Below are 27,670 nucleotides of genomic sequence, written 5' to 3'. Positions count from 1 at the left end.
AATCAGAGGATTGATACAGGGTGCAATTGTACAGCATTTATTTTTGCCTTAGCATCGACATCTACCTTAACAGCCTCAGTCCTGTTGTACACATTACCATCATCATTCCGATACTCAGTCATCTTGGTCTGTCTGTTCGGCACTGTTTGGGATGCAGTACTTATGGTTTGAGATTCCTGACCCACCTTTTTTTCTCTTGCCTAATAATTCTAGGGGATTAGGGTGGATCTCTTTCATCTACAAAGAGTCAATGAATATCTTCCAATGCTTGATCTGCATTTTAAGCCTGCCCCTTATTTGGTTTACGCTTCTTTTGTGTTTGTGTCTGTGTACCAGATCCACCACAAGCACATCCATCAACATTCTCAGTCGCAAAATTAACCATGTAACTTTGTATGTCATTCCCTTGTGTGTTAATATATACACTGGGTAATAGAAAAGGTTGAATGCTACGAGTTACTTGTGCCACACCTCTCCTAGCACTGTTAAGCTTTGGTGATTGGGCATCCTGGGTACTTGGATGTGCCACATCACCAGTCAAGGTTTCAAGGTTCACAACACTAAAATGTACATTATCCTTACCAATAAAATACACGTTTCTACAAGATTTATTTCTTTTGCATACATATTCACTTGTGATGTTACTTTCTTTTTGCAGGTTTTTGGCTTTCTAGTGGGCACTATATCACATACAGTCAGTGCATTATTATTTTGCATCGCCTGTTCAACCACCATAATGACTCCTGATGATGCCTTATTAATCACAGCAATCATATTGGTGCCCTGTTCTCGTACCATTTTTCTGCCTCCATTTATACGTTTGTGTAGGAGAACAGACTGAACATCAAGTTCATTTTCCATTCTTTCACATTTTCAACCAGGGCGGACAGTACATTTTCAAATGCCATAAACATAGCAGTCAATGTCATGCTTGTAGCACTAAGATCACTGGCAATAGATTATTGTGTGGTATTTAAATGTTGATATGGTTCAACAGTCTCAACAGGCACCATACATTCACTAGTCGATATTGCTTCTACCTGTGTCCCTCCCAGCTCAACATCAAACATGGCTTGTGAGTCAGGGCACTTTTCAAGCAAACAGTGTAAGGAGTAGACGTAGGGTTGCGTACCACGCCTTTATTTCCATAGAACAAGTCTTCATTATGTATATCTGTATGCTCTTTGTTCTCGGTCACATACACCGAAGTATCAGTTATAGTATCACCAATCATGATGGTATATCCATCCGTTAAATTTACACACCTATCGTTCAAACTGATCTCGCTCTCCATATTGGGCGTTACTTGAGATGATGGCAGTGTGATTTTATTCTGAGTCTCTTTATTTGTAATAGTGTCTGCTCTTAGTGCTAACTCCAGATGTTCTTGGTGTGCCATTATGCATGTCTGATCAGACACAGTCATTGCCTCAGCATTTGATGTAACAACCGGGATAATTACTTGGTTGATCAATTTCAACCCTACAAATCGTAATGATTGGTTAAGATCTGACACAATCTCCTGTAAGGCATTTTCTTCATTGATTGCACTTAAATCATTGTGCTTAGAAAAATGTCACCATCTTCTTAGATTTAATGGCAGTGTATGGTTTGACAATGGTTCTCGGTAGACACATTCTGCGATGACGCAGCAGGTAACTACAGTTCAGGGGCTGCTTAGAAGAAGCAGAGAGAGAGGGGACCGCTAAGGGCTCCCCTAAATGCTCCACAGAGACAACAGCCACAAACGGACCATTACTGATTTTATCAGTGTAGCATACCTCAGAATTTAACGCAGACATCGCTACAAGGTTAATCCTAACAACGTCGACAGGTTTATGTATATCACAATACACACTGATTGTCCAATCAGCAATAATAGTCACAATGATAGTCTCAATGATGGTCGAAAAATTCTTATAGCATGAAACAAAACACTTACGGCTTTCAATTGGCGTTAGATCACACTCCCAAGTGAAGAGCTGCCTCCACGCAAACCTTGTTAACTTTCAAGTACTCAACCCACAACCCAGCGAACAGCAAATATGACTCGCCTGAGCGCTCCCTTGATGCATGCTCAGATGCACGCGGCCTTCTCAATTTGTAGTACTTCCGGTTGTTAGAGGCAGAGCTCACCAACCAATGGGGCAAAAAAATATAAAGACTTAATATTATCTTGTATGTACTCTGAGTGATAGTTAATAACAGTATATGTCTATGTATGTCTATATAAGTTTGTGGTATGATTGTTTTTCACGGGAAAGTCCTGATATCTAACCGCAAATTAGATGAAACAGGTCCTCAAGCAGATCTAATATACGTCTAAAAGATGATATCTCGCCAGCCAACAGCACTCGCCTGAGCACTCCCTTGATGTTATTTACAGACTGTTAAGAGTGCTAATCATGTTTGCCCCTTTGGCATGGATTACAGAACAGGTTCCATCTTGGTCGTCTTCTTTCTTATCATCAACATTCTTCCAGTAGCTGTTGGCATCTCATTGCTTCTCACATTACCTGATCCTATTACCTAAATTGGCTGTGCTGGAGCCGCCCCACCAGCCCTTTCAACCAACACTGTGGAACACACGTCTCCCCTTTTGTTACAGGATGTACAGGCAGGTGGATGTCTTTCTCCTCTCATTCTTACTTCTTTACAGTATGCTGGGATTGTTAATCATCAGTGCTTGTGTGACAAATGCTAAAATAATGGGCAAGAGTGATTTGTGGATAATAACTACAGATATATAATCACTAGTGTAGTTTAAATACCTCAACAAACATTGTTTACAAAGGTGAGGTATACATTATTTAATTTAGCAGTACCTCAGGAAAACGTTTCTCAAATAGAAGTCAATAGGACCTAGAGAAGCTTTCCAGATGACACATAGCTATACGATGGGTCTCGGTGGGTTCAATACAAGAAAATAAAAGGTGTTTATTCTAGGGATGGGTGAAACAAAACAATGATAAAAATTATAAAACTATATGGTAATACTGAATTCTGGGATATTGGCAGCTTGGAAATAATGCAATAGGGCCATCATTTCCTGTCTGGAGTATTTCCTTTTCAGAGTGAAAGATGTCTAGGCCTCATAAGGGCCTAGACAAAGCATGCTTTCTCAAAATTCACATCTTGTTCAAAAACTGTCCTCTGTATTTGCAATAAAAAATTATTTTAAGAATAACTGTTCATTTTGGTTTTATTTTGATTTACTTTATTTTAATTGAAAGAAAAAATCAGGGCCTTGTACATTGTGGCTCAATACGAGTTTGATGGTATTTCTGACGGATATACTGCCAAACTTGTTTACCATTGACGGAATTACTATCAGAGCATTAGTGTGTTAAGGGATGTGCTAGTCAATGGCCCAAAGAAAGACAAAGCTGACTTGAATCAGTATAGATCTATAGTTCCAAAAAGCTTTAACTCAATTTGAACCATATTGACCTACATCCAATTGAATCAAGCTTTTTTCTAGATACAATTCAATTCGTGAGCTATCTCTATGGAGGCTCTAATGGCTTGTGCCCAAGCACATATATTTTTTGTTTGCACTGTTGGAACAGTCATTCAAGTTGAGCACTTTAAGACTCATCCCATTCCTAGCTAATGCTATTCTTACAGGGCATATGAGCAGCATAAATGCTTCCTTATACATTTAAAAGCACTGAGACAGTTCAGAAAACTTTCCTTTGATAACGTGGAAAATGTAAAGCCGGCTGGGACTTAAGCATAAAAACTGGTAAATGGTCTTTGGTTATTTCTTTACAGCAATGATGTGGAAGCAATGCTCCACTCTATTATTCGTAAACACTTGGCTTCCTTCTGGAGATTGATTAAAGTACCACTGCACCAATGCTTTTTGCAAAGTCAGCCTATCCCGTCTAGTGTGTGGGAGACACATCTCTCCACTCTGTATCGAGCAAAGGAAGGGGTGCAAGGTATGTGCTGCACTTAATAGCAACTGGTCAGAACAGGTTAAGATTGATGTGCAGGAGATGAGGGCAGCCATTAATAAAAAAGTAAAGCTTGAAATGCTCCGGGTCTGGACAGTTTGGGAAATGCCACAGTTAAGTCAAACCCAAACCTTTGGGAAGTCCTCTTATATGTTCTATTTTGTGAAATTGTAAAGACCAAAACCCTGCCATCGACCTGGAAAAAGCTAACATCGTTGTCATTTACAAGAAGGGAGAGAGGGCCATTCCTTCTAACAATCGCCCCCATCTCCCTTCTTGACGCTTCCAGTAAGATGTTCAGGGACATTGTTTTGGACCATCTGCAGGTGTGGGGAAATAGGAATAATGTTATTGATAAATTTCAATCTGGTTTGAATACCGAACACAACTGTTTTGTAATCAATCTCCTGACAAACAAGAAAAAAGGGTGCTTTATTGTGCTTTTTTGGATATCTCACAGGCATTTAACCGAGTAAATCAGCGACATCTGTCAGAAAAAACCTAGGGGGATGGAATGCCCGATGGCCTTGGTAGACATTCTGATAACGTTACACACTGATAGCAAGGTGAGGGTGCATTTGGACCAAAAAGGAAATTATACAAGGTGGGTGTATAGTCGCTATGGGCTGCGCCAGGGATGTGTGCTGGCCACATTCCTATACAGCTTATATACCTGTGATTTAGGAAAAACCATTAAACATATTAGAAATGTTCCCCCAAGGCTAGGGAGCCTGCCAGTAAATTACCTGGCATATGCCGATGAAATAGTTTTATTTGATCTGACACCTATTGGCCTTCAAAGGGCATTAACAGCGACCAACAAATACTTTGCAGCAATGGACTTGAAACTAAATGTTAAAAATCAAAGGTTCTAGTGCTAAATTATGGCAAAAAGAATAAACCTAAATTTTAGTGGTCTTTAGCAAAGGAACGATTGGAAGTTGTCCAAACTTGTAAATATCTAGGGATTGACATTAGTTCTAAGAGATCTCTCCAAAACGATTGTGATCGGATGATTAAAAAAAACTAGATTGAACACCTCTGAAACATTAGTGTTCGATAGGAAGTTTGGCAGGTTCGCAGCTATTCCTATGATTAAATATCACCATAAAAAATTGTTCCAAGCCTGTTGTATGGAATGGAATCAGGATTACTGCCTAATATCTGGGGCAGAGTGGAGTCATTGGTGTGGAAAAGGCTACTCCAACTTCCAAAGGGGATGCAGATGTCTATTATCAGACATGAGGTAGGTTTAGTTTCATTGCAAGCATGAGTTGATTGGAAGTGGTTGCAACTGTTAAGGTCTTTTTTACTTCCACCTCAGAATTGTGTATTAGGAGAGTTGCACACACTGTTATTCGTAACTCTTCTAGAGTTCTGACAGAATGGTTCCAAATATGTACAAACTATTGGCCGATTATGATCTGAATTTTGATAAACTGGTAGCGGTGTATGTTGATAGAAAGCAAACTATTTTTGAATTTGATTGGATTAGGACTAGAGAGTCTGCATTGGGGTATCAATATTTTACAACTTTAAATATGAAATAAGAGCACTTATCGATATGCCCTTTTACTTGAAACAACACCCATCAAGGAAGCATTGCTGTGAAATGTTACGTTTTAAATTGAACATAATTCCTACTAGGGGAGTCATAGGTTCAAGACAAGGTATTGCGCGGCCTTTGAGGATATGTAGGTATTGCTCTGTATATATTGAAACAAGTCACCATCTTCTGCTGGAATGCTTGACTTTGGTTGAAACAGTCTTAAGATTTTCAGTGCTTTGTCCCAGATGTAGACTTGCTAAACACTGCGTGGTTTTGGGCCAAAATTCTAAATAGCTGTGAGACATCATTGGATGTATCAATTCTAAAAATGTTGGAACTTGCATTGTGTGAAATGGAATGAAGGGTTTTAAATATTTGTATATATTCTTTTAAGTTTTTGATATGTAATGCGATGTAATATTTGATAATTTGTGTATTTTAATAATTTAATATGAACTGATATGAATTGATTTTAATTGAATTGTAATGCAACAACGTGTTTACCAATGTTTTTAGTTTTTTCATTTTTGCAAAGGTTTACATTTAACCAAATGCAAATACATAAATAAATATTAAAAAAAAGAAACTATACATTTAAATGACATGTCGTCTTCCTGCCATATCTGGCACCGGATGAACTTAATGCACTATAGGTCATAACACAGCCAATGGAACTCTTCTAACATTAGTATGACATTACTGTGAATGTTCAAACTAAATAGCTTTGACTTCCAAAATGCAGCATATTTGTATTATCGTGTAACGATCAATTTCAACAACCAAACTTCCATACCTGCTTATATTTTTTCTGACAATTTTGTAGTGTATGTCATGGATATTCAACCTGAGACCGACACCCATACATTGACTGTCAGCAAGGTTCAGATCTGCTAGATTGGACCTCAACTTGTGCTCAAACAGAACGAGCTTTCCTTAATCAGTCGTCTTCATTGACTCGATAAACAGGGTTTCAAAAAGCCAAGGGAGACAAACAACCTTGCACTTAAATATATTACCATTTAGACAGCATTGTCATCACGTGATGTTGGGTCGGTCCAGAGTGGAGGGGTGATTAGAGGGCACTGCTTGTATTGCTTTCTGCACATGTTGACGCCTGGCCAGCTAATCCCCACGCAGAACTCTACCTTGGTACGAAAAGCATGCTTTGAACATTATGTAGTCTCAGCATGACCGTGCACACACCAGGCTTTCTAGCTTCAGTATCAGGTGAATATCATACACGCGCACACTGCCTATGTAGTAAGGGTTCTACTCACCATACTGGTTATTGCGACAGTACCTCAGAGATCGCACCGTGTCTGCAATCATATGCTGCAAGAAACAAAACAAAAAAGTCAGAAATGCAATGGTGTGTTGGTCGGTTCAAAAAACAAGTATTGCTAATTTCTCATAAAATGCAGGAGAGCATGCATTGGTTCTTGTGTTTGTGCACATATATGTGCCTGCAGTGCATAGGACAGACGAAAGGTCCGGCCATTGCATAAGTGTTTCTGTTCGGGGTTCTGCAAAGCAGGCCTGAGATCTCCGCAAGTCCTTCGAACATTGCACGTTGGTAGGGTTTGTCTGAGACCCTAACCCGCCTCCCCTGCTGCACCAGGTAAGTAAAGGAATAAGGAACGGCTGTGACAAGGCGCTCACAGTTGTGAGAGCATCCCTTTGTGAACATGGATGTGGTCACAGCTGCATTTGGCATGCCCCTTAGGCACCATTCAGGGGTCAGGTCTATCATCAAGTACTTCTCTAGCATACCCACCGCCTGGTAACCATGCCAATCAAGGAATCTTGTCATAGTGCAGGAGTGTGCAATATATCTATCAGGTTTTTAATACAGGACACAGGATACCATCATGGGCGCTTTGAACAGCCAAAGGCGCTGACATGGAACGCAAGAATTATTGCAGTCATTTCCGAAAAATTATACGAGAAGCAGGAGTGACCTCACAAACACTTCCGCCCTCCCTATTTCAGGCATCCCGTAATATATGGTAATACGCAGCCTCTGAGGGGCCATTGCACGTTATTTTCAAACAATTGTTTGGAAATCTTGAGGTCGCAGAACATTAATAAACAGTGATTCATGGCGGGTTTAAGCAACTACCCTCTTTCACCACCAAAGGCCATTAACATGTCTGCATTTAGATTAGTACCAGAGGCAGCTGCTGAATTGTTCAATTGGAGGGTCATAAACATTTCGTAGGAATATGCAGGAGCTATTGAGCACAGAGAAAGAGGCCAAAGCAACCACGGGGGATTCGTTCCTCCCTCCCCACAAAGAAAATGTTTAAACTAATGTGTGGAAATGGTGCATTTTACAGAACACTTTCAGAAAGAATGGGTAAAAAGCAGCACAGATTACAATCAGTTATGTAAGGTAACATGTGCAAAATCGAATATATTCACTAATACTGGACAGGAGCATGTTACAATACATTTTCATGATACCTTTACCCACAATATGTGCCAGTATGAAAAAACATGTTCATGCCAGTATTCCCAAATGCAAACATACTCTTTGCTCATAATATATCTTTTTTTAAACCATATTTTTATTGTTATTAAACAGTTGGAGCATAACATAAGTTCCCTGCAAAAGGTGCAAATCACAGTGTGAGAGGCAGATGGGGCAGAGGAAGTCTGGCCCTGCTGGCCTCTCAAACATTTACCAATAACATGCATCTTTACGCATAATGAGTGAGGGGCATCACCAGGGACATCATTTCACTAAAATGCCAGGGGTAGCGGAAGTGACATCACATGACCCTTTACCCCTGATGACATCACAGGAAGTGATGTAATTTGACCCCACCCCAAAGTGATATCGCGGGAAGCGATGGACCACAACCTTTCACCAATTGACAAAACAGGAAGTAGATTCACATAGCATTGTACACTACGAAAAATATGCTTACGATATCACTATAATGTTTCATACAAGAATGGATCGCCATTATGTATTGTTAAGTTCAGTGTGTATAGGCCCATATTACCAAATTACTGTGAATGCAAGCAGACGTCCATGACCAAATGATAATGATGTGTTATTATATTGCACTTATGCTTAAGCGCTTTATATAGAAAAAATATACACCCAATATCACCCAACCTGTGTTGGTACTCATTTATCGACCTCAGAATGATGAAAGGCTGAGTTGAGGCGTTTAAGAACAGACTAAATCAGTGACTCACCCCCTGAAGTGTGCCTGAAATAAACCTTTCATGAGTCCAGCTATTATTGTATAGAATTCCAGAAAGACACATTATTAAGTATTCCTATTCTTTCTTATTTAGGGTCAGTGCTGAAAGTGCTAGACCTGTGGCACTCCTGTTCTTATTTTTCTTTTTTTAAAGGGGCCTGAAAAAGAAAGGCAGCCACTCCAGAAGTAAAGAGCCACATGGTGCTGGGCACAGCCCAGGGGCTTGCATTAAAAACAAAACAAAAAAGTATTTTTTTCATTTTTTAAGAGGTCACAAGGGAGACCTCAAAGGTTGCAGTTGCAACTTCTGGCAAACCTTAAATGTCGTCCCTGGGCATCTCATCATGAGAGGCAAACATCACAAGTGAATCAAACGATTAGAACCCTGCCCAGAACCCCCCATTCCTGCCTGGTCCCCTCCTGCCCATCTGCCCCTGCATCTCTCCCCCATAGTCTCCATCGTCTGCTCACTCCATGGCCCAAGTATAGCCTTGCCAGCCTGGGTTTATAAGTTAGGGCTGGATATTTTCAGTCATATTCCAGAAGAGGCGACCAAATCGTATGGAATTGGTGAAGTTTCCCATTCCTTGCTGCGGTCACTCTCTCCGATACCATTACATCCCAAATCTTAACACATCATAAAATCATGTCCGGGCCTTTCGGGGCTTTCCAATGTTGGGCAATAGTGATGGGTGCTGCCAAAAGGAGGTATGTCAGCAATTTTGCGTGTGCCCGTTCTTTAGGTATATGCCCGCCAAAGGGGATCCCAGCAATAGAGTTTAAGAGCAGATCAGGAGTTTGCTCCCTGTAATATGTTCAATGGTTCCCACAATAGCCTCCCAGAATGACTGGATCTGGGGGCAGCACCACCACATGTGGAAATATGATTCTTGTGTCCCACAGTTCTCCAACAAGTGGAGGCAATAGAGGCCTGAAAGTGGTGACTGTGCCGGAGGGTAATACCATTTAATTAACTGTTTTAAGGCACATTCATTGTTCATAAAGCATCTCGATGATGAGTGGGCTCTGGCCCAGATGTCCAACCATTCTGTATCGTCCAGTTGCTGGCCTAAGTCTGATTCCCATCGGGGCATGAAGTCAGGTTTAAGGGGCGGTCTACAGATCCACCCTCAGAAGTTTATATAGTCTCAAGATGCCCCCCTTGCCCTCCCAGACAGTCAATTCGAGAGGTCTTAAGCTGCGCATGGCTTTTTGTTTTGTATCAGGGTGAGTAATCCAGTGTCGCAACTGGAAGTAGGAAAACCTATCTGCATCCGAAAGGTGAATTCCTTCTTGCACTCCTCAAACATGTGAGGTTGACCTCCCGCCTATAATTGTACGAATGTTTTCAGGCCCCCGGCTTCCAACTTCCAAACACCCTCAGTGGCATACCTGGAGTAAAGGATGGATTGACAAAAACCGGGGAGAGTGGACCTATGCCCCTAGGTATTTTTTCCCCCTCATCCCAACATTTCAGGGTAACATTAGTTGAAGAGGGGAGAAGTGGCCAATGTTTGCATAACGTGTGAGGGATGAAAGGAAGGAAGCAGAGAGGAAGAGAGCAATGGGATTGATCAATCTCCATCCATATAGGTGTGGGAGTTTCAGCTGTCCATGTCAATATATGTCTGAGTTGAGCTGCTCTGTGTATTTCTGCAGGTTTGGGACCCCCAGACCCACTAAATGAGCCACAGCCATCATAACTTTCTTGGGAATTCTAGCTTTTTTGCCCTGCCATATAAATCTAAAGACTTTCCATTGGAGTTGATCTCGCACTGTTTAGGGATAACCACTGGGAGAGTGGCACAACAGAACAATAGGGGAGGGAGCAGGTTTATTTTTACGTCCGTAATTCGACCCATTAAGGATATTTCTTGCTTTGCCCATCTCTCCAAGTCCTTCTCATGCAACTTAAAAAGGGGGGAAATTGGCCAATTAGAGGTCCACCAGTGAAGCCGTAAGCCGGACCCCTAGGTATTCAATCGAGCTAGTCTCCCAACGAATCGGGCACATGGTGTGTAGGGAGGAGATGTCTTGCGGTGTTAACCCCATAATAATATTTTACGTACACATGCCCTTGTTGGCTCTGCCATTATATGTCAGTGTCATCACATAAGAACATACTTCTGTTGGTTTTGCCCATGATGCCATGTCACTAAAGGAAATTATTCCCATACTGGCTGCATCAATGTATGCCAATATGGCCATGTAAGAACACTATGTGGCATGTTCCCATAATAACAGTAAAAACCGTCTTGTCAAAGTAAGAACACATGTCCATTCTGTATGTACCATTGTAGGCCAGAATGCACACCTACTAACACTCATCATGTTGGCTTTGGTAATAATGGAAGTAAAAAAACACAGTACTACAGAAAAAAACCAACTGTGTAGGCCAGAATGGCCACATCAGAGCACCGTGTTGGGTTTGCCATAATGCAGGAAAAACATGTCACACCATTGTAAGAGAACACTATCACATTCACTGCACTACCAATGTATGCTAGCATGGCGTGTAGGCCAGTATGGCTATGTTAGAACATTTATGGCAGTAAAACTAAACATGTCATGTCATTGTAAGAAAACATGGCCATGCTGCACTAATTGGTCCCCGCACCCTGCCTCTCCGCCAGCACTTAAGCCACTGTCTCCATCTCCTTTCCCCATCCTCAGTCCGTCAATGCAGACATATCAATGGTGGCATCTTTTCCCATCATCGTTTCACCTCCATTACAACCCACCCCGCACACACATAGACGCATACACACACATTTAACGCATTCAAATCAGAAACACACATACATGTATACACATCTATATACATAATACACTTACCGGCTCTCCCCCATAGTTGGCTGCTGGATGATGTACCCAAGCAGGATGGACCACCACTCACTCAATATGCGTAAAGAGGAATGTTAACACTATTTGCACCTTTTGCAGGGAATTTAGCTTGCTAAGCAGTTGCACAGGAGCAATTCCTCAACAGAAACAGGCCTCAAGCCAACCAAGGACATGCTAGCAACACCAGGCCTAATTAAAGGCAGGCGGCAGGCTTTTGGCCAACCTGAGCAGCCCTGGCACTGTAGAGGAATACATGAATATCTATATTGGCAAATCGCAGGAGTTGAACTGTCCACATGGTTTGCCAGCAGCAGCGTCCCTAACTGACGGCTATGATGAGATTTTGAAGGAAAGGAGATATGCACAGAAGGTACTTGACTCGAACTAGTCACATGCTGTCACATTCATAGACCGGCAGCTTTTCATGAAAAGGGCAATTCCATGCATGCACTGTCCTCGGGTTTCTGTTTAAATCCAAAGTACCGGTCATACAGTTCCTTGTGATGGAAAGTGACAGGACACATGTTTTAGACAAATCACTTGAACATAGATCATTTTATCACGAAAACATCAAACAGGGTGTTTCTAAATGAAAATGTACAGTCACTGCTGCATCTTCTGACTTGAAGATGGAGTGCAATCCCTTTAGAGGGCCGCAGGGGGTTATATGGTGTGCAAATGCATGAGATCCTTTTGTATACTACACGTTAAAGTGTCAGTTTGCTTGATGTTATACACCATTCTATTGAAAATGTCTGGTTTACATGCCAGATGAGGGTACCTGCCTTTTCCACATCTCCAAAAACGAATTCCATCTTCACTTTGCATTGCCCCTGTTGCCATCATGCAAGATTCCCCCTGAAGCTTATGGGTGTTCTATGGAAGTCTCTCAAGAAATGCAGTACTAAGGCAGACTTGTCTTGTAACATGAGAGACTTACACCCTTTCTACAGATTTGCTGAAGCCTGTTAACCTTGTGACTGGGTAGGTTAGACAAAAGCACAACATTGTATCAATCAACCACCACAACCAACCTGCTGGTGAGTTGGACAGGTGGGATGAAGGATATAGGCACGTGTCAGTATGCATCTGTGCATGTGTGTATACTCTACTGCATGTATGCATCTTAATGTGTACATGTTTGTGCCTATGTCATGTGCTAGTATATGTGACTTCCTGTGTGTCTGTCCTTCTGTGGGTCTTTGGGAAGTCAGGATTACCACTGTGTCTAAAAGTGTGTGCGTGCGTTTGTGTGAAAATATCTTTCTTTGAGCCTCTATATGCCTCTCTCTGTCCAAGTTAGTTTATCTACGTTAGTGCCTTCCTTTATTTCTAGCTGTGATAATTTAGTGTGGGCACCTTCCCAAAGAACAGGTTGTTTGGCCATGTTTGTGCTGAGTAGATGGGCTCCCAGACCTCTTTTTGTATGTTTAAGAACTTAGGGTATCACCCTAATTTACCCAGGGTTATCCAGACATAGACCCCTTGTTCACTGTGCTTAGAGAGATAGGATAGCTCTGTGGCAACGCGCGGTTCTTGGAAGCAAGACGACTTTGAGCAACACAGGTTCGAATCACGGAAGCGCTATAAACAACCTTAATGTACAAGGTCTAGTTGGATCGTTCCACCCTCAACCCCCTTGTCTTGTTGTGCCTTGAGACACACACATGTATAGGCGCATAATAAATGACCTATAAAAAAAAATAAAAAAAAGAGAGCCACAGCTTCACCTCACTGATGAGGCCTGACTAAGCAGAAACACGTGTCTGGGGTTCCTGATGGTTCTCTGGTTCAGAGGAAAATTGTCTAGCATTTCGGTGCTGGACTGCCCTTGTGGGTGGGGCAAAGACTGATATGCAAATAGATATTTCTCCTCTGTCAAGGGTGCAGTTAGCTAAAACGTGGTTGATGATCCTCCTGAGATGAAGAAATTCCATAGAACAGAGTATTTGCCCCATGTTCGTTCTCAGTAGAGGGGCTCCCACACTCCTCTGTAATTATGTAAAACCCTGGGTTTTCACCTAAGTAACCCGGGGTAATCCAGACATGGACCTATTGCTCACTGTGCTTAGAGAGGCACAGCTTCACCTCACCAATGAGGCCCGACTAGTCCGAAACACGTGTTTGGGGATGCTGATTGTACTCTTGTTCAAAGGAGAATTGTCTAGCATTTCGGTGCTGAACTGCCCCTGTGGGTTGGACACAGACTGATATGTTATGTTATGTTATTTTGCATTTATATAGCGCCTTACATACCATTGGTATGGTCTGAAGGCGCTGGTAGGTTGAACACCCTCGGGAACCGAAGTTCAGATCAGTAGAGAGAGTAGAGAGAGTCAAAGGTGCGAGTGAGCACCGGCTATGTGTGCAGCTGGTGCGGTATTCATGTAATAGCTGTTTCTTAGTGGTAGGTGTGGTGGGTGAAAGATCAGGAGTATGTGTTCGTTCTGGCAGGATTTAACCAGACCGAGTGTGGCTGCGTTAGGCCTGAGGAGAACGCCTGGCTGGGGGTGTGTAACCAGCAGTGTTTTACTTACAATGCTGTGGAGTATGCGGCGGATGTTAGTATGAGAACAGTTATACCGAATGGTATCGTAGTATCTCTGTGTTCTAGTTGAGTGGTGGTGTAGAGGGGAGAGTAAGCGTGGTGGTGTGATATGATGTGTTATATGCTCTTTCAAAACGTTCTCTGCATTCCAAACCATACTATATACGTCACGCTGTTCTATGCGCTCCAGTCCGTTCCATGCACTCTTATCCATACCATGCATCCTAATCTGCTCCACACACTCCGGTTCGCTTGACGCACTCATGCGGTCTAGTTTACTCCGCGCGTTCCAGTCCGCAACGCGCACTCCAGTCCGCCCTGCGCGTTCTAGTCTGCTCCACGCATGCACTCTTGTCTGCTCCACGCATGCATTCTTGTCTGTCCCATGCTCTCCACTTCACTCGTTCTATCCACTCTATGCTTTCAGTATCTCTACGCAACACTTCCTCTCAAGCAACCGGTCAGTTCCAATCTCAGCACTCGTTTGCTGTAGGCACGCGTTCGCTCCAGGCACTCGTGCTTTTAATGCCCTCACACGCACTATGCATTCACCTGTTTTGCTCACTCATCGGCTCTACGCACTCGCCCCCTCAATGCACTCGTCCCCTCTATGCAATCAGTTCATCCATCTGTTACGCTCACCTGGTTCCCACAGGGTTGTCGGGGGGAACTGGACAGCCACGGTCTCCACCAATGTGATGCGTAGTGCAGAGATGACTGACAGGACTGGCCCATCTAACTTCGTCTGCTTGATCCATAGAAGTAGTCTCCTAAAGGCGGAGAAAGGGAATTAGCCACCCGTGGATTTGAGTAATAGCCCCTCACTGTGTCTCCATTTATCACCTCTGATATTCCCGTTCACCAAGCTCACCTCTTAGTTTTGAATGATGAGCTCTCCATCCTGCGAGGAACACAGGGGCGCGTTGAAGGCCAGTTACTTCACTGGCTTGAGGATATTGGAAGAGTTCTAGACAAATCTTGGCTCCAAAACTCCTGGCGAAGGACCGTAAGTATATAGTTCTTAAGAGTTCAAAAATGTCTGAATAATCACTCTTGTCCAATTCCTTTGTTTATCTTGTAGCTTAGACCCAAAAGAAGATAGTCCTGTGGCAGCTGAAAGCGTTCAGGTAAGAGTGTGTGCTATCCCACACTGTCCGTTAAATGATGCCAAGGTTTAACTCGCTGCTTTCTTTTTACTTACAGGTGCGGCGTAATAAGATTTGTCGTGCTGGTGAATAATACCTCTGGCGGTAAAATCAGATAAGTATATGGTGGCAAGAGATTGTCCTTGTTTGTTCCCCTCGGCTCACCTTGTTGTTTTCTTGTCCCCCTTAGGTGCTGGAATGCGGCAACATAATGATGGAGACAGCGCCGGATCGTAGAGATGCTGTGAGGAACGGTGAGTATGGCGCGGCACTGCTGCTGGCGATGCAACGTGTTTAAAATAAAGTCTTTTTCTGGTTCAAAGGTGCGATGAATCCGGAATCAGGTAAGAAACCCAGTAATGTTCTTGTTCTAACCTTTCTTCTTCTTTCCCTTCTTTCTAGGCGCTCTGGTCTCAAGGCGGGCGTGGCAAGAAGCTGGATGCTGACTGCAGGCACGGTGAGCGTTACGCTGCAGGATGCAGAATAATGTGAAGCGTGTGCTGCCCTTCGTGCGTGGTTTAAATAGCCTCCAAAATAGTCCCAGGTAAGTATTCCTCCACAACCACACCCGAGTAACAAAATAGTTCCTAGGTAAAGTAGTCCCTTCCAAGCCTCACATGGGCTTGGATCTCTTGCAGCATGGTCTGCATCAGGTAAGTTTTAACATATGAGTCTGGCGCCTATGGCGCCAGACTCATATGTTATGTTCCCCCATATGAGCCTGGCACCAGAGACATCAGGACTGTACCCATATATCCCCTAACAAGGGTTGCTGGGCTTTCTCTGGGTAACATGATTCCTGCTTCCGGGGTTGCTGGACTTGGTCTGGATGCCCGGGGATAGGCATCATGACACCATCCCGCTCCGCTCATCCATCAGTTCCCACACTCATCGTTTCTACACACTCATCAGTTCTGCATGCATTCCGCACTAATCCTTTCTACATGCTTATCCATTCTGCGCACTCACCCGGTCTATGTAACTCCTCTGCTCTAGGCATTTGTCCGCTTTACCCCCTCGTATGCACCATAACTTCATCTGCTCTACGCATTCTTCCACCCTACGCAATCACGTTCTCTCTGCACTTGCCCGCTCCCCAAACTCACCAGCTCCCCACGCTCATCTGCCCTCCGCACTCATCCGCCCTCCGCACTCATCCGCCCTCTGCACTCATCCGCCCTCCGCACTTATCCGCCCTCCGCATTCATCTGCCCCCGCACTCATCCGCTCCCCGCACTCATCCGCTCCCCGCACTCATCCGCTCCCCGCACTCATCCGCTCCCCGCACTCGTCCGCTCCCCGCATTCGTCCCCTCTCCGCGCACATCCGGTCCCCACGCATTCAACAGCAATAAGCACTCATCAGCCTTAAAAAATAATTCGCTAATACGCAGTAATCCAGTTCCATCTATTCGTCTGCTCTCTACACTCATCTGCTTTAAACATTCATCCGTTCTGTACACCCCTCTGTTCTGTACACCCATCCGCTCTGTGCACCCGTCCCCTCTGTGCACCCGTCCGCTCTGTGCACCCGTCCGCTCTGTGCACCCGTCCGCTCTGTGCACCCATCCGCTCTGTGCACCCATCCGCTCTGTACACCCATCCCCTCTGTACACACAGGCACTCTGTACACTCAGGCACCCTGTACACTCAGGCACTCTGTACACTCAGGCGCTCTATGCATTCAGCCGCTCTATACATTCAGGCACTCTATGCATTTATCCCCTCTTCACACCCAACCGCTCAGCCTGATCATCCATTCTATACACTCATCCAACTTACAAATTCATTCGATTTATACACTCATTCAAATTATATAGTCATCTGTTCTTCCACTCGTGCGTTCTTCCACTCAACGCTTTCATCTGGTCCACACGCTTATTTCACCCACGCCATTCATTTCGTTTGCTCCTCTTGCATTATGTCCATTTCAGGAGATTTATTCTTATTAACCACTTCATTGTTTTCAGCTATTTCATTCGGTTAATTCTGATTGTCCTTTTAGTTTATATTAGGGGTTTACTGGCTGTCAATTTCTGGCATCGGGTAGTTTGTTGGAATGGTGTCATTGAGATGCTGTAAGTCTGTTTGCGTCAGTTTGGTATGGGTTGATTTTAGGGGAAGAGCCAGGTCTTCAGCAGTTTGCGGAAAGACGTTAAATCCTCAGTTAGGCGGATGTGGGTTGGGAGTGAGTTCCATAGCGTGGGGGCAAGGCTGAGAATGATGATCCGCCTAACCTGACTGAGTTTGTCTTAGGTATGACTAGGAGGCCGGCTGAGCTTGATCTTAGGGTGCGTGGAGGGTGATAGGGTTTTAGCTTATCTTGAAGATATTGAGGTCCGGTTTTATGCAGTGCTCGATGGGAAATGGGAGATACATAAGGTTTTCAAAGTCAACCTTCGCGCTACAGGAAGCCAGTGCAGCGTCTTAAGCGCTGGGGCGATGTGGTCTCTTGGGCCGAGCGCAAGTAGCATTTTGGCTGCCGCGTTTTGTGCCCTTTGGAGTTTATTCAGTTGGTAGGCGTGGATTCCGAGGTATAGGGGGTTTGCGTAGTCCAGTCTTGATATAACGATTGATTGAACCACAGAGAGTCTGTTGGGAAAGGAGAGATATGGAAAGATATGCCTAAAGGTTTTTAAGGTGGTAGTGGCAGGACTTTGAGACGATGTTGACTTGGAGCGAGAGCGTTAGGTCAGAGTTAAGGGTGCATCCAAGATTTTTCACTGAGTTGGAGGGGGTCGGTGAGTTGCCCATGGCGGGAGGCCAGGGTAGTGGTTGCGGAAGAAGATCGGAGTTGCCACAAACCATGATTTCCGTTTTGGAGGGGTTTAACAAGAGGTGGCTTTGGGTCATCCAGAGTTCTATATGCAAATGGTATTTCTCCTCTGTGAAGGGTGCAGTGAGCTAAAACGTGGTTTTAGACCCTCCTGAGTTGAAAAAATTCCATAAAACAGAGTATTTGACCCATGTTCGTTCTCAGTAGAGGGGCTCCTACACTCCTCTATAACTAATGGCATGCCATTATGAAATGTAGCCAAATATGCACATTATGTAGTATTAATGTGTTCTGTCTGTCGAAGACCATGTTGAGCTGGTTTGGAATTCTCATTGACCAATAGCTTCCTTATAGATCTGATCACATTGTTATCCCGTGTTATGTGGCACAGCACTTATTAATATGCACGAATTGCTACACGTTCCTAAAAATTGTTTTGGGAGTAATCTCAACCTGCAATTCAGCGTCCTTCAATTCTAGTCTATGTCTTTGAACAAAGACAGTTGATTTCAGGTGCTGGACGAATATATTCACGCATAAAGCAAGTTAAAAGGATGTATTAACCTTTTGCACATTAAGCATTAAAATCAGCAACATTCTTGCAATTCCATCTTCAAAACAACAGACGGACAGCTGCTACATGTATACAGCCATGTAAAACTTAACACATATTCCAGATTTCATTTAATGAATTGAGGTGTTATGTATGTCACCTGTCCCAATAATTCTGCTGTCACCAATAAAGATAACCAATGTAAGTTAATTATGTACACACCATCCTAGACCCATTTCCAGACTCTCTATCCTATTCCTTATCTCTCTTGCCTCCCCACTTACCGAAACCCAAACTTCATTCACTTACTTAAATTGTCTATTTCAACCATTCAACAGGACCTTGCCCACACATTCCTTGATTCAATAGCCACCTCAACATAAGAGAATATTAAGTTCATTCAGAAGCAATTCTATCGTTTCGTATACAAATTCTATTTCATGTAATGCCAGTAACACATCAGTCAATAACAGATGAGAGATATCCTATTCTAAATATGCACTGACAGCATAGCTGGTTGGCGCATGGCCCTCATTCTCTGTTCTTTATTACAACCATTCCTGTACATTTAGTTCCCACTGAACATCAAATAACAACATCAATGTAATGATTTGTTGAATAATAAATGTGCAAAAAATGTCTTGTAATATGCTCTACAAAATCATAGTAAGTTAATACCCTCTTATATACACGAAACCTACATCTAAAACAGCCAGGCTTATTGACTTTGCCAATTCATGTTACATTTCGTCTTACAAACTATTGCAGCTCATAAAAGCCAAGAGCAAATTAGATGGAACTATGTGTGGCTTGACTTAGTGCCAAATCAGAAACTCAATATGACAAAAAAAAGAGCACTGTCGGCTGGAGATAACAGAGGGCATGGCAGTGTAAGGAAATCGTTCTCACATTTCCAAAGATCGTGGGTGAAATTCATTACTTAGTAAATGAACAGTCGGAAAGATGTTCAGATTGGTGTGATGGATTACACCTCTCTTCAGACACCGCAGTGTATGAGACGCTCCACAAAAGCTGCCGCCTCACCTAATGCCTCTCTCTTTGCACTGTGTTATGCAAAGTGTCTGTCTGCTACATCTGCTGACTCTTCGGCATCGTCTTCAATATAAAGCACACACAACAGCAGGCAGTATAATGTTTAATTTGACTGGGGAGCCTGATGTCTTCATGGCAGTAATACTGCTTTTTCAGGTCGTTATGGACATTTATGCGGTCAATTGTTTTGTGAAGCGGCACATTCTCTCTTGTACCCACTAGCAGCATTTTTGTATGATTGAGTGCTGTCCCAGTCTGTGAACTCTTTCTGTGGTGGTGGTGATGACATGTGTGAACTCAAGCATTCTGAGTCAACAGATCTCAGAAGATGTGGATCTTATTAAGTCCTGCGAGGCACAGTGTGTGCATTTATTTGACGGTATTGCAACGCACACTTGCCACTTTAAGCCACCTCAGGGTGAACTGCGAGGAAGGGAATAATAAAGAGAGGCAGAGAAAGAGAAAATATGTCCATAGGTTACCAGTGGATTTAAAAGCAATACCATGTTGGCTAAGAGGCAGAGACCAAACGAGAACGGAAGTAGAGCTAACAGGAGGTACACAGGATCCCAGCTGCAGCTAGAACGTTGGTGTATAAAGTGTACCTGATGCCTACTTTGCTTGAAAGTGCACACACACACTGGGGCCTACAGGAAATAGGATTTACTGCAATAGGATTTAACTCATATGAATTAATAACTCCTGTTTAGGGCTGGAAAGCTCTTTTGTTTCGGGCTGTTGAAGACCTCCCTGCTTTTTAATTTGATGGGGAAAAGTTTTGATTGGGAGATTCCCTTTTCATTGAATGGTGGCCCCTGCCATTTTGGGTTAAGGGTGGGATCACATGTGTGACTTTCAAACAAAGGAAATAAGGTCACAATCTAGAAAAAGGTGTCTGGACATTAGCTTATCTTCAATCAGGATGAATCACTGCCACTAGCTCCAGTATTTGCATAATAGGGTAGAGAACCCTGTGCATGTGGGCTTCTGAATTGTAACCTATCTGGATTATAGAACACAAGAAATAGTTTGCATTGATTAGCTAAGCCTTTTAAGCTGATCGGTTGCCTGGGAACTGCCTGGCAGTATAAAGTAAAGTTCCCCTGCTTTCCCACTTGATGGATTTCGATTAGCAGTTTGAGAAGCCAACTCCCCGCCTTATCCTTAAGAACAGTGGGATGGAACTTGGCTTCCATGATGTAGAAATGATTCTACAACAGCCGACTCTTGTGGCTCTGATAGTTTCACGGTACAGAGTGAATGAGGGCTTTATAGAAGGCGTGTAGAAAGTGCAAAGCATAAGTCAGTGTTAGGAAGTGCACTGCAGTAGCTGAAGACATCTCTTTGTTTGACTTGACCATGATCAAAAGTGAAACCTTGTGAAAAGAAACAGAGTATGACCCCAAATCCTGAGCCTGCCTGAGAAAGGTGCAGCTCTTCTAGGCACTGATACAATTTGGGCAAATTGGATCTTGCAAAGAGAATTGCTGACGAGGATGTATTGAGAGGTTGTGGAGCCCTGCTAAGCCCAAGGTTGTGGATAGCGACTGCTGAGCATGGACATGCATAGAAAAGTGGAAGCTTGTTTTCCAGAACTGATCAATGAAAGATACTCAACAGACCCAGATTCATTGCATCACTGCATGATAGCAACCGCTGACTCTTATTATTTTTACTTTTTATCAAATGGACCCAGAAATAGTATCAGAAATTGTGGAGCAATTGTTTGGTACAGCCACGGCACCCACATGTTTTCTCAAAACATAAATTACAATATGCTTAGGTAACCTTTCCCAACCTTTCCCAACAGGACACACTTGGTCACAAACTGCAAGTGCTTGAAGGTTTGCCCCATTATATGCTCGGTCTAAAGTACCCCACCACATAGTGATTCTTTCACATTTCACATTAGTTAACATTGATCCCCCATGATAACTGGAGATGCCCTTGGCTTTTCATTGAAAATATCTACATTTTTTCTTGGTATGCCTTTGGAGGATTTTCTCAAATTGCTTTTGATAATTGCAGATACAAATTGGCTTGATTCCTAAAATGTACTCGTATTGTTACTAGGATTGATCATTATCATAATTTACTCTTTTACTGTGAATCTTAGTTTTTGAGACCTGGTGAACCCCTCGTGGCTTTTATTAGTGGCCCTGGTTCCCTGATGGTAAGAGAAGGGATACCATTTGTGTCTGTTAGTTTAACAATGAAAAACCATCACCTTCAAAAGGGTCAATTTCTTGCAATGGTAAAGTAGTACACCATGACCAATAGTGGCGAAGGTGGTTTCTATTTCAAACTATTTTTGATTGTATTTATTTTATTAAAATGGTTGTACAGCACTGACACTATGCAGAGGATCTCTACACGCCTTACAAAATTCAAAGGTTGAAAAGACGGGAGTCAAAAGAGAAGTTACAAAGCGTTTTCAGGATAGGATTGAAATATTAGGGTAGACCATTTGGAATGATGGGACATGGGGGGAGGGTTATAAGTGGGTAATGGTATGTTTTGAGGCTCTTTCTGGAAGTGGTGATGAAGAGTGCAGTGTAGAAGTGAAGTGGTAGAGTGTTGCATGCCCTGGGCGGCCAGTGGCTAAATGCTTGTTTTTACGTGCATGTTATTTTGTAGAGTGAAATGTGTAGGAGATGCTGGCTTATTTATTTATTTTGTATTTATGTGTTTATCACGCACCGCAGGCCGAAGGCATTGGGGCGCACATTAAGATAAAAAACAAAAATGGACATTAACAGCAAAGCAAAGACTTCTATCAAGAGGGGTTTAGTTGAATAAGAAGGTCTAAAGTCATTTTCGAAAGGTTAATTATTAACTTATTTCCAGACCTGAACAGCTCGAACAGGAAAAGACTGTCCTTTCCCTCTTACCCTCTTCACCTTTGGGAACAAGAGGCAAAAGGTGTCGGTAGATGTAGTTGTTCTTTGAATGTTGAGGCTGTCCTTAAAGGGGAAGTTCGCTCAAAAAAGTTATTGTGCCTATCATTCGGGCATGTATTTTTAAGCATACTGTAATCGATCTTAACATGTTTTCCTATGCATCTTACCTTACACATGTGAAAACAATGTGTTGGGCACATCCATCTTGTGCTAATCCTATCCGTTGATTGATTGTCCTAAGTTGAAGTGCCCTTGTGGCAAGAATACAGATCTCCCGCCCATCAAACTGATCACTGGATCCTTTTCACAATGCCAATGCATGTCTCGTGTGAACGTTCTATGTGCGCAAGCTACTGACGTGTCTCCAGGGAAATGCCAGGACGCTTTCTTCCTCAATAAGTATAAACATACCCTTTCTAAGCAGACAGCATTGCATTTTCACTCATTTCACTGTATTTAGTTTCGATCGGCTGTTACTCTTTACTGCTCTGTTCAGTTATCTTCCTAGTACGAAGTCCCGGAAACAGGTACTTACCCTATCAGAGCTGATTTAACTCAGTACTTGCGTTTTATTTAAATATGTGTCGTATAATGGCATCAATACCGCCCTAACCATACAAGTCTGAGTATTTCGAAGAGGAACTAATGGAAAGAGAAAGAGAAAGAAGCGGAAACTATGGGGAATCGGACGATAGTTGGCAAGGTGCATTACGGGTGCATGAGCCTGAGCCTAGTTGCATGGAAGACGTTTCCACCTGGTGTACCTGCAATCATTGCAAGGTCATGCCAACCGAGGTGGAGAACGATTACCGAGTTGCATGACTTTAGGGCAGTGTTCCTCACAAGGTCCGTGTTGAGGATTTTGATGGTGCTTATGCATGAACTTCGTGCAACAGTTTTCCCTCGCAATCCAAATAACGAGTAAGCATACACTAGATGTGATGTAATTTTGACCACTGAGACGACTAACATTTCATGTTGTTCTCCAACATTGTTGTAACTTCGATCGATCACTGACAAATTAATTTTGTATGTAAATTGAATAGGTTTCTCTCGCTTTTTGCAAATCAGAGTGTTCATTGCTTACGTGTCTTTCACTTTCAACTAAAAAACAATATGGTCACTTTTGTAATGTGTTGATATTTCAAAGCCCAAGTACATTTTTCCAGAAAGTTATTTTTCTAATGGCAACCATGCCATAAAATTTAGGATGCATTTTCGAGTAAGGTGGTACACTTATCTGGTTCATTCAATTAAAATATTTATGTTTCCCTTTTACAGGTGGTACAGACTGGTGGCCTACTGTTCGTTTACATGCTGGCTTTGTGGTAGGCTTGGATTCTGCGTTCGACAAATAATATCCGCCTGTGTCGTACGAGCCATTCGCACCAAATTCCCCATTGACAGCAGACAGTACAGGGGATTTCTACACACTATGCTGCAACCACGAGTATACAATTTGCAGTTTGTTTATACCATCAACATCACCAAACTAAATAAATGAGCATAGATAAATAGTTGTTTGAATTGTTCAGTGAGTCAAGTACACGCTCAACGGTCTACGACGGTAATGAAAGAATGGTTGGTGCCCTTTTGCACTTGCCTTGTCCCCATCCATCCCCCCTCCAGTAGTGGGTGGGTGGGAATGCTCAAGGTGCCAAACACCATGTACAACTCAGAGGGATCCTCCAGACCCCCCTCTTCAAGACCCTGCTGCAGCAATCAACACAAGTTTGTGTCCCTTCTGCAGTGTTCAGGGTCTTTTGAGCTCACCAGTATCAATGGCAGTTCACACCGATGGCCTTGCACTCCCAAGGGGGCTGTGTGGGTGGGAACACCATGTGCACCTTATAGGGATCTTTGGCACGGTGACCATTGTTCACATGGCCTCCCCAGACCCAGTGATCCAGGCTTCCCTCTTCAAGACCTCACCTCAGCAATCAACATAGGTTGTGTCCCATCTGCAGGGTTCGGAGCCTTTTGCGCTCGCCTCATGCCCATCCATCCTCCCTCCAGTATCACTGGCAGTTCACACCTATGACTGTGCGCTCCCACGGCGGCTGGGTGGGTGGGAACACTCAAGTTGCCAAACACCATGTGCACCTCAAAGGGATCTTCTGCACGGTGGCCATTGTTCACATGGCGTCCCCAGAGCCAGTGTCTCCAGACTCCCCTCTTAAAGTCCATCCATCCCCCTCCCCAGTATCAATGGCAGTTCGCACCTAAAGCCATGTGCCTGCAAGGCAGCTGGGTGGGTGGGTGGGTGTGGACGCTCAAGGTGCCACAAGCTGTTGAATAGCTAGCCTCTGTGTAGCATTGAAAATATACATTATGCATCATACTAAATTATGCAGACTCTGTTATTGTGTTGGCAATAAAAGTCTCTGGCTTTTATTAAACATATCAATAATACACCAAACAGTGTTGCTATGTTTATGTCAAAATCGGCAGCTGTGCAGCATTATCATAGTTCTGTACTTGGACCACGAAACAGGAACTGGCATTCCTTAGCTCACTGATTGCCCCCATTGTGGGATCTCAGGTCCATGTGTTGGGGACCTACATCTTGTCTGGTGAGCACTCTTGCACTTGCTGGCAGCTTCCTTCCAGGCCCATGCCACCACACCTGAGTGGGTCTAGGGCCACTCTGGTACAACAAAAAGACCCTTGCTGTCCTAAAGCTTTTGTTCACTACTTTTGTCCCCATGACCCCCCCCTTCCAGATTTAATAGTTTGTAGCTGTCTTCAAAATCTGCTCAGAATAACATTTTAGATATTTTTCCCAATGGTTGGACATTGTACAGATACAATCTAATGGTATTACACTTGCAATTTCAATGCTATATGATGTATTATGCAGTATTTATTGATGCCAATATAATTGGGTTTATAATGCATTAATGTATATCTTTTACCTTTCCTTCATTTATATTGCTTATCCGCTTATCTAGAAGACACGTGTCTGGGTTGCTATTGGCACTATTGTTCAAAAGAGAATTGCCCTAGCACTTCAGTGCTGGACTGCCCATGTGGGTGGGAGAAAGATTGATATGCAAGTGGGTATTTCCCATCTGTGAAAGGTCCACTGATGCGTGGTGTTTGTCAAGCCCTCTGCTAGACCCAAACCCCATGCACATATGCAATCCATGGCACTTGCGCTGATGGCCTCTTTTAGGTAAGATTTTCATAGTAATGATAAATCTTCCTGACCTGTGTCAACCTCAGAACTTTTAGCTTCATTGGTGGATTTTTATTTTGTATACCTGGTGAGTCACAACCTTTTTCCACTCTCACAGAATATTTAACACTTTATATAGGTGTGATTTTATGGGGTCTCCATAGTGTCTTTTAAAATGTATCTTCTTTGAAAATGTTTGGCAATAAGTGCCTGTTGTTGCTTGCTTGCCATAGGGGCCCCACTTTTACCTTTCTCTGGCGAACCTTTAGAGAACTACAATTCCCAAGGCTGGACTTTGGATTCCTTTTACATTTTATTAAGTGAGACCAGCACCCCTACCTTATGCAGAGTGCTGGGGAGATACTGTAAACCCCCTTTCTCATTTTAAAAAAGGTAACATTTATGTTACAAGGACAAACTTTCCATTAATGGCTGGTGGCAGTATTTTCTTAAACACATTTACTGATGTGAAAGGCATACCTAAATTTCATTAGAGGATTCAAACTGTCTTTACATTATAAGAAATGATGTTCTAACCTTTATGCAAAGTATATCAAAGGTTAGTTTATCTTAGAAATGTTCTGCCATTCCAGAAAGTAGATATAAGGTCATTTATCTCTCCTGTGAATTGGTTGTGCCTCTCCCACAAAGGTAATGCTGTTGGTTTCACTTTATTATTCCTGTTAGGATAATTGTATAACTGGGGTTTGCTTCCCCTGACTTGCTGTTAGCCTGTCCAGAGTAAGGCTGCCTTAGGTTTTACCTACCTAGAATAACTTTGGGCCATTCATAAAGTGTAACACTGGGTTTTGCTTTCCCTGGTCTGTTTTAGACAGACACAGAAAGAGTCTTAGGGACACATGCCTTTAAGTTGCTTATAGCTCCTGTTAAAAGTGTATAGGTTTACTTACATGGAGTGTAACTGTGTTATCCTAAAATAAGTTAGAGGTATTGCTTCCCTTAGTCTGTGAACTGAAAAGCAACTGTAATTGAATATTCCACCCCAAGGTCCAACCCCCCTGGAATAACTGTGTTATCCTGAATCAGAGTTATAGGTTTATACTGTGCCTAGTATCTGTGTTTCACTAGATCAGACATGTATATTGTCCAGGTTATATGACTATGTGATTTCTTGATTGGCATCACGGTACAAATGATAGGGTCTACTACCCTGCTATTACTGAAAGTAATATAAAAGTAACTATTGGTTTTGACTTTCAAAGAACTCCTGTTAGGTGTTCCAAATAGGGTTATATGTTTTGGTCTGTGTACCTTCAAGCATAGTGTTGTATTTTTATATATGTGGTTATATAATGCGATGGTACTTATTTCCCCCAAAATGTATCCTGGCCTACTCGTACAATACATAGTGTTTCAGTGTTTCTTTGAACCGTTTGTATTACAATTTCATTTGTACAGATTCTACATCCCTCTCTCCCTCCTAAGATAAGCCTGGCCACTCTGTCTACGCTACCCTGAAAACCGGTGGTACAGCCTTATACAAAGAATGGAGTCTTGGGTTGCCTCAGTTGAATGTTTTTACTAAGCCCTTAGTTGGACTTCAGAAAAACTGTCCTAACAGCCTCCCCTTAACAGACGCAATAAGTTGTTCCAATAAGGTGTATGGTTTTTATATGGATGAAGTGGAGGTGCGTCCCGTCGACAATAAGTTTGATAAAAGGGCAATGGAAAGGGGTAAAAAGGATGTCATCACAGACATAAAATCTATCCCATGGCTCCATTTGGCTACATGGATCAAGCCCTTGCATCACTTGACGGTTTCCCACCGGCACAACTGATACCTTTTACGCACAAATATCCCATAAAGGTATTCAATGTTGGATGAGTTAGCCTGCGCCCCCCAGCTTTTCTCACCTTTTGAAAACGGTTCTGCCGCCAAGGGCACATCCTACTCGAACAGTGGGAACCAATTCTTCATCGCCTCAGGCCC

At 43.0% G+C, this 27,670-nt stretch overlaps 1 protein-coding gene across 3 annotated transcripts in view; it reads right to left on the bottom strand.

Annotated features, from left to right (window-relative positions):
• The window catches only part of RAPGEF5 (Rap guanine nucleotide exchange factor 5), a 1,543,629-nt gene that overhangs the window by 20,851 nt on the left and 1,495,108 nt on the right, over nucleotides 1-27,670 (bottom strand). For all 3 annotated transcript variants that reach the window (XM_069648248.1, XM_069648249.1, XM_069648250.1), the window contains one exon: nucleotides 6,786-6,840. In XM_069648248.1, coding sequence (XP_069504349.1) covers nucleotides 6,786-6,840 — 55 coding nt within the window. The remainder of the gene's footprint in view (nucleotides 1-6,785; nucleotides 6,841-27,670) is intronic.

The sequence above is a fragment of the Ambystoma mexicanum genome, chromosome 2q, assembly GCF_040938575.1.
Source record: "Ambystoma mexicanum isolate Mex_15411 chromosome 2q, UKY_AmexF1_1, whole genome shotgun sequence".
NCBI lineage: Eukaryota > Metazoa > Chordata > Amphibia > Caudata > Ambystomatidae > Ambystoma > Ambystoma mexicanum.
The sequence above is the reverse complement of the archived record's forward strand: the minus strand, read 5'-3'. Positions and strand labels throughout refer to the sequence as shown.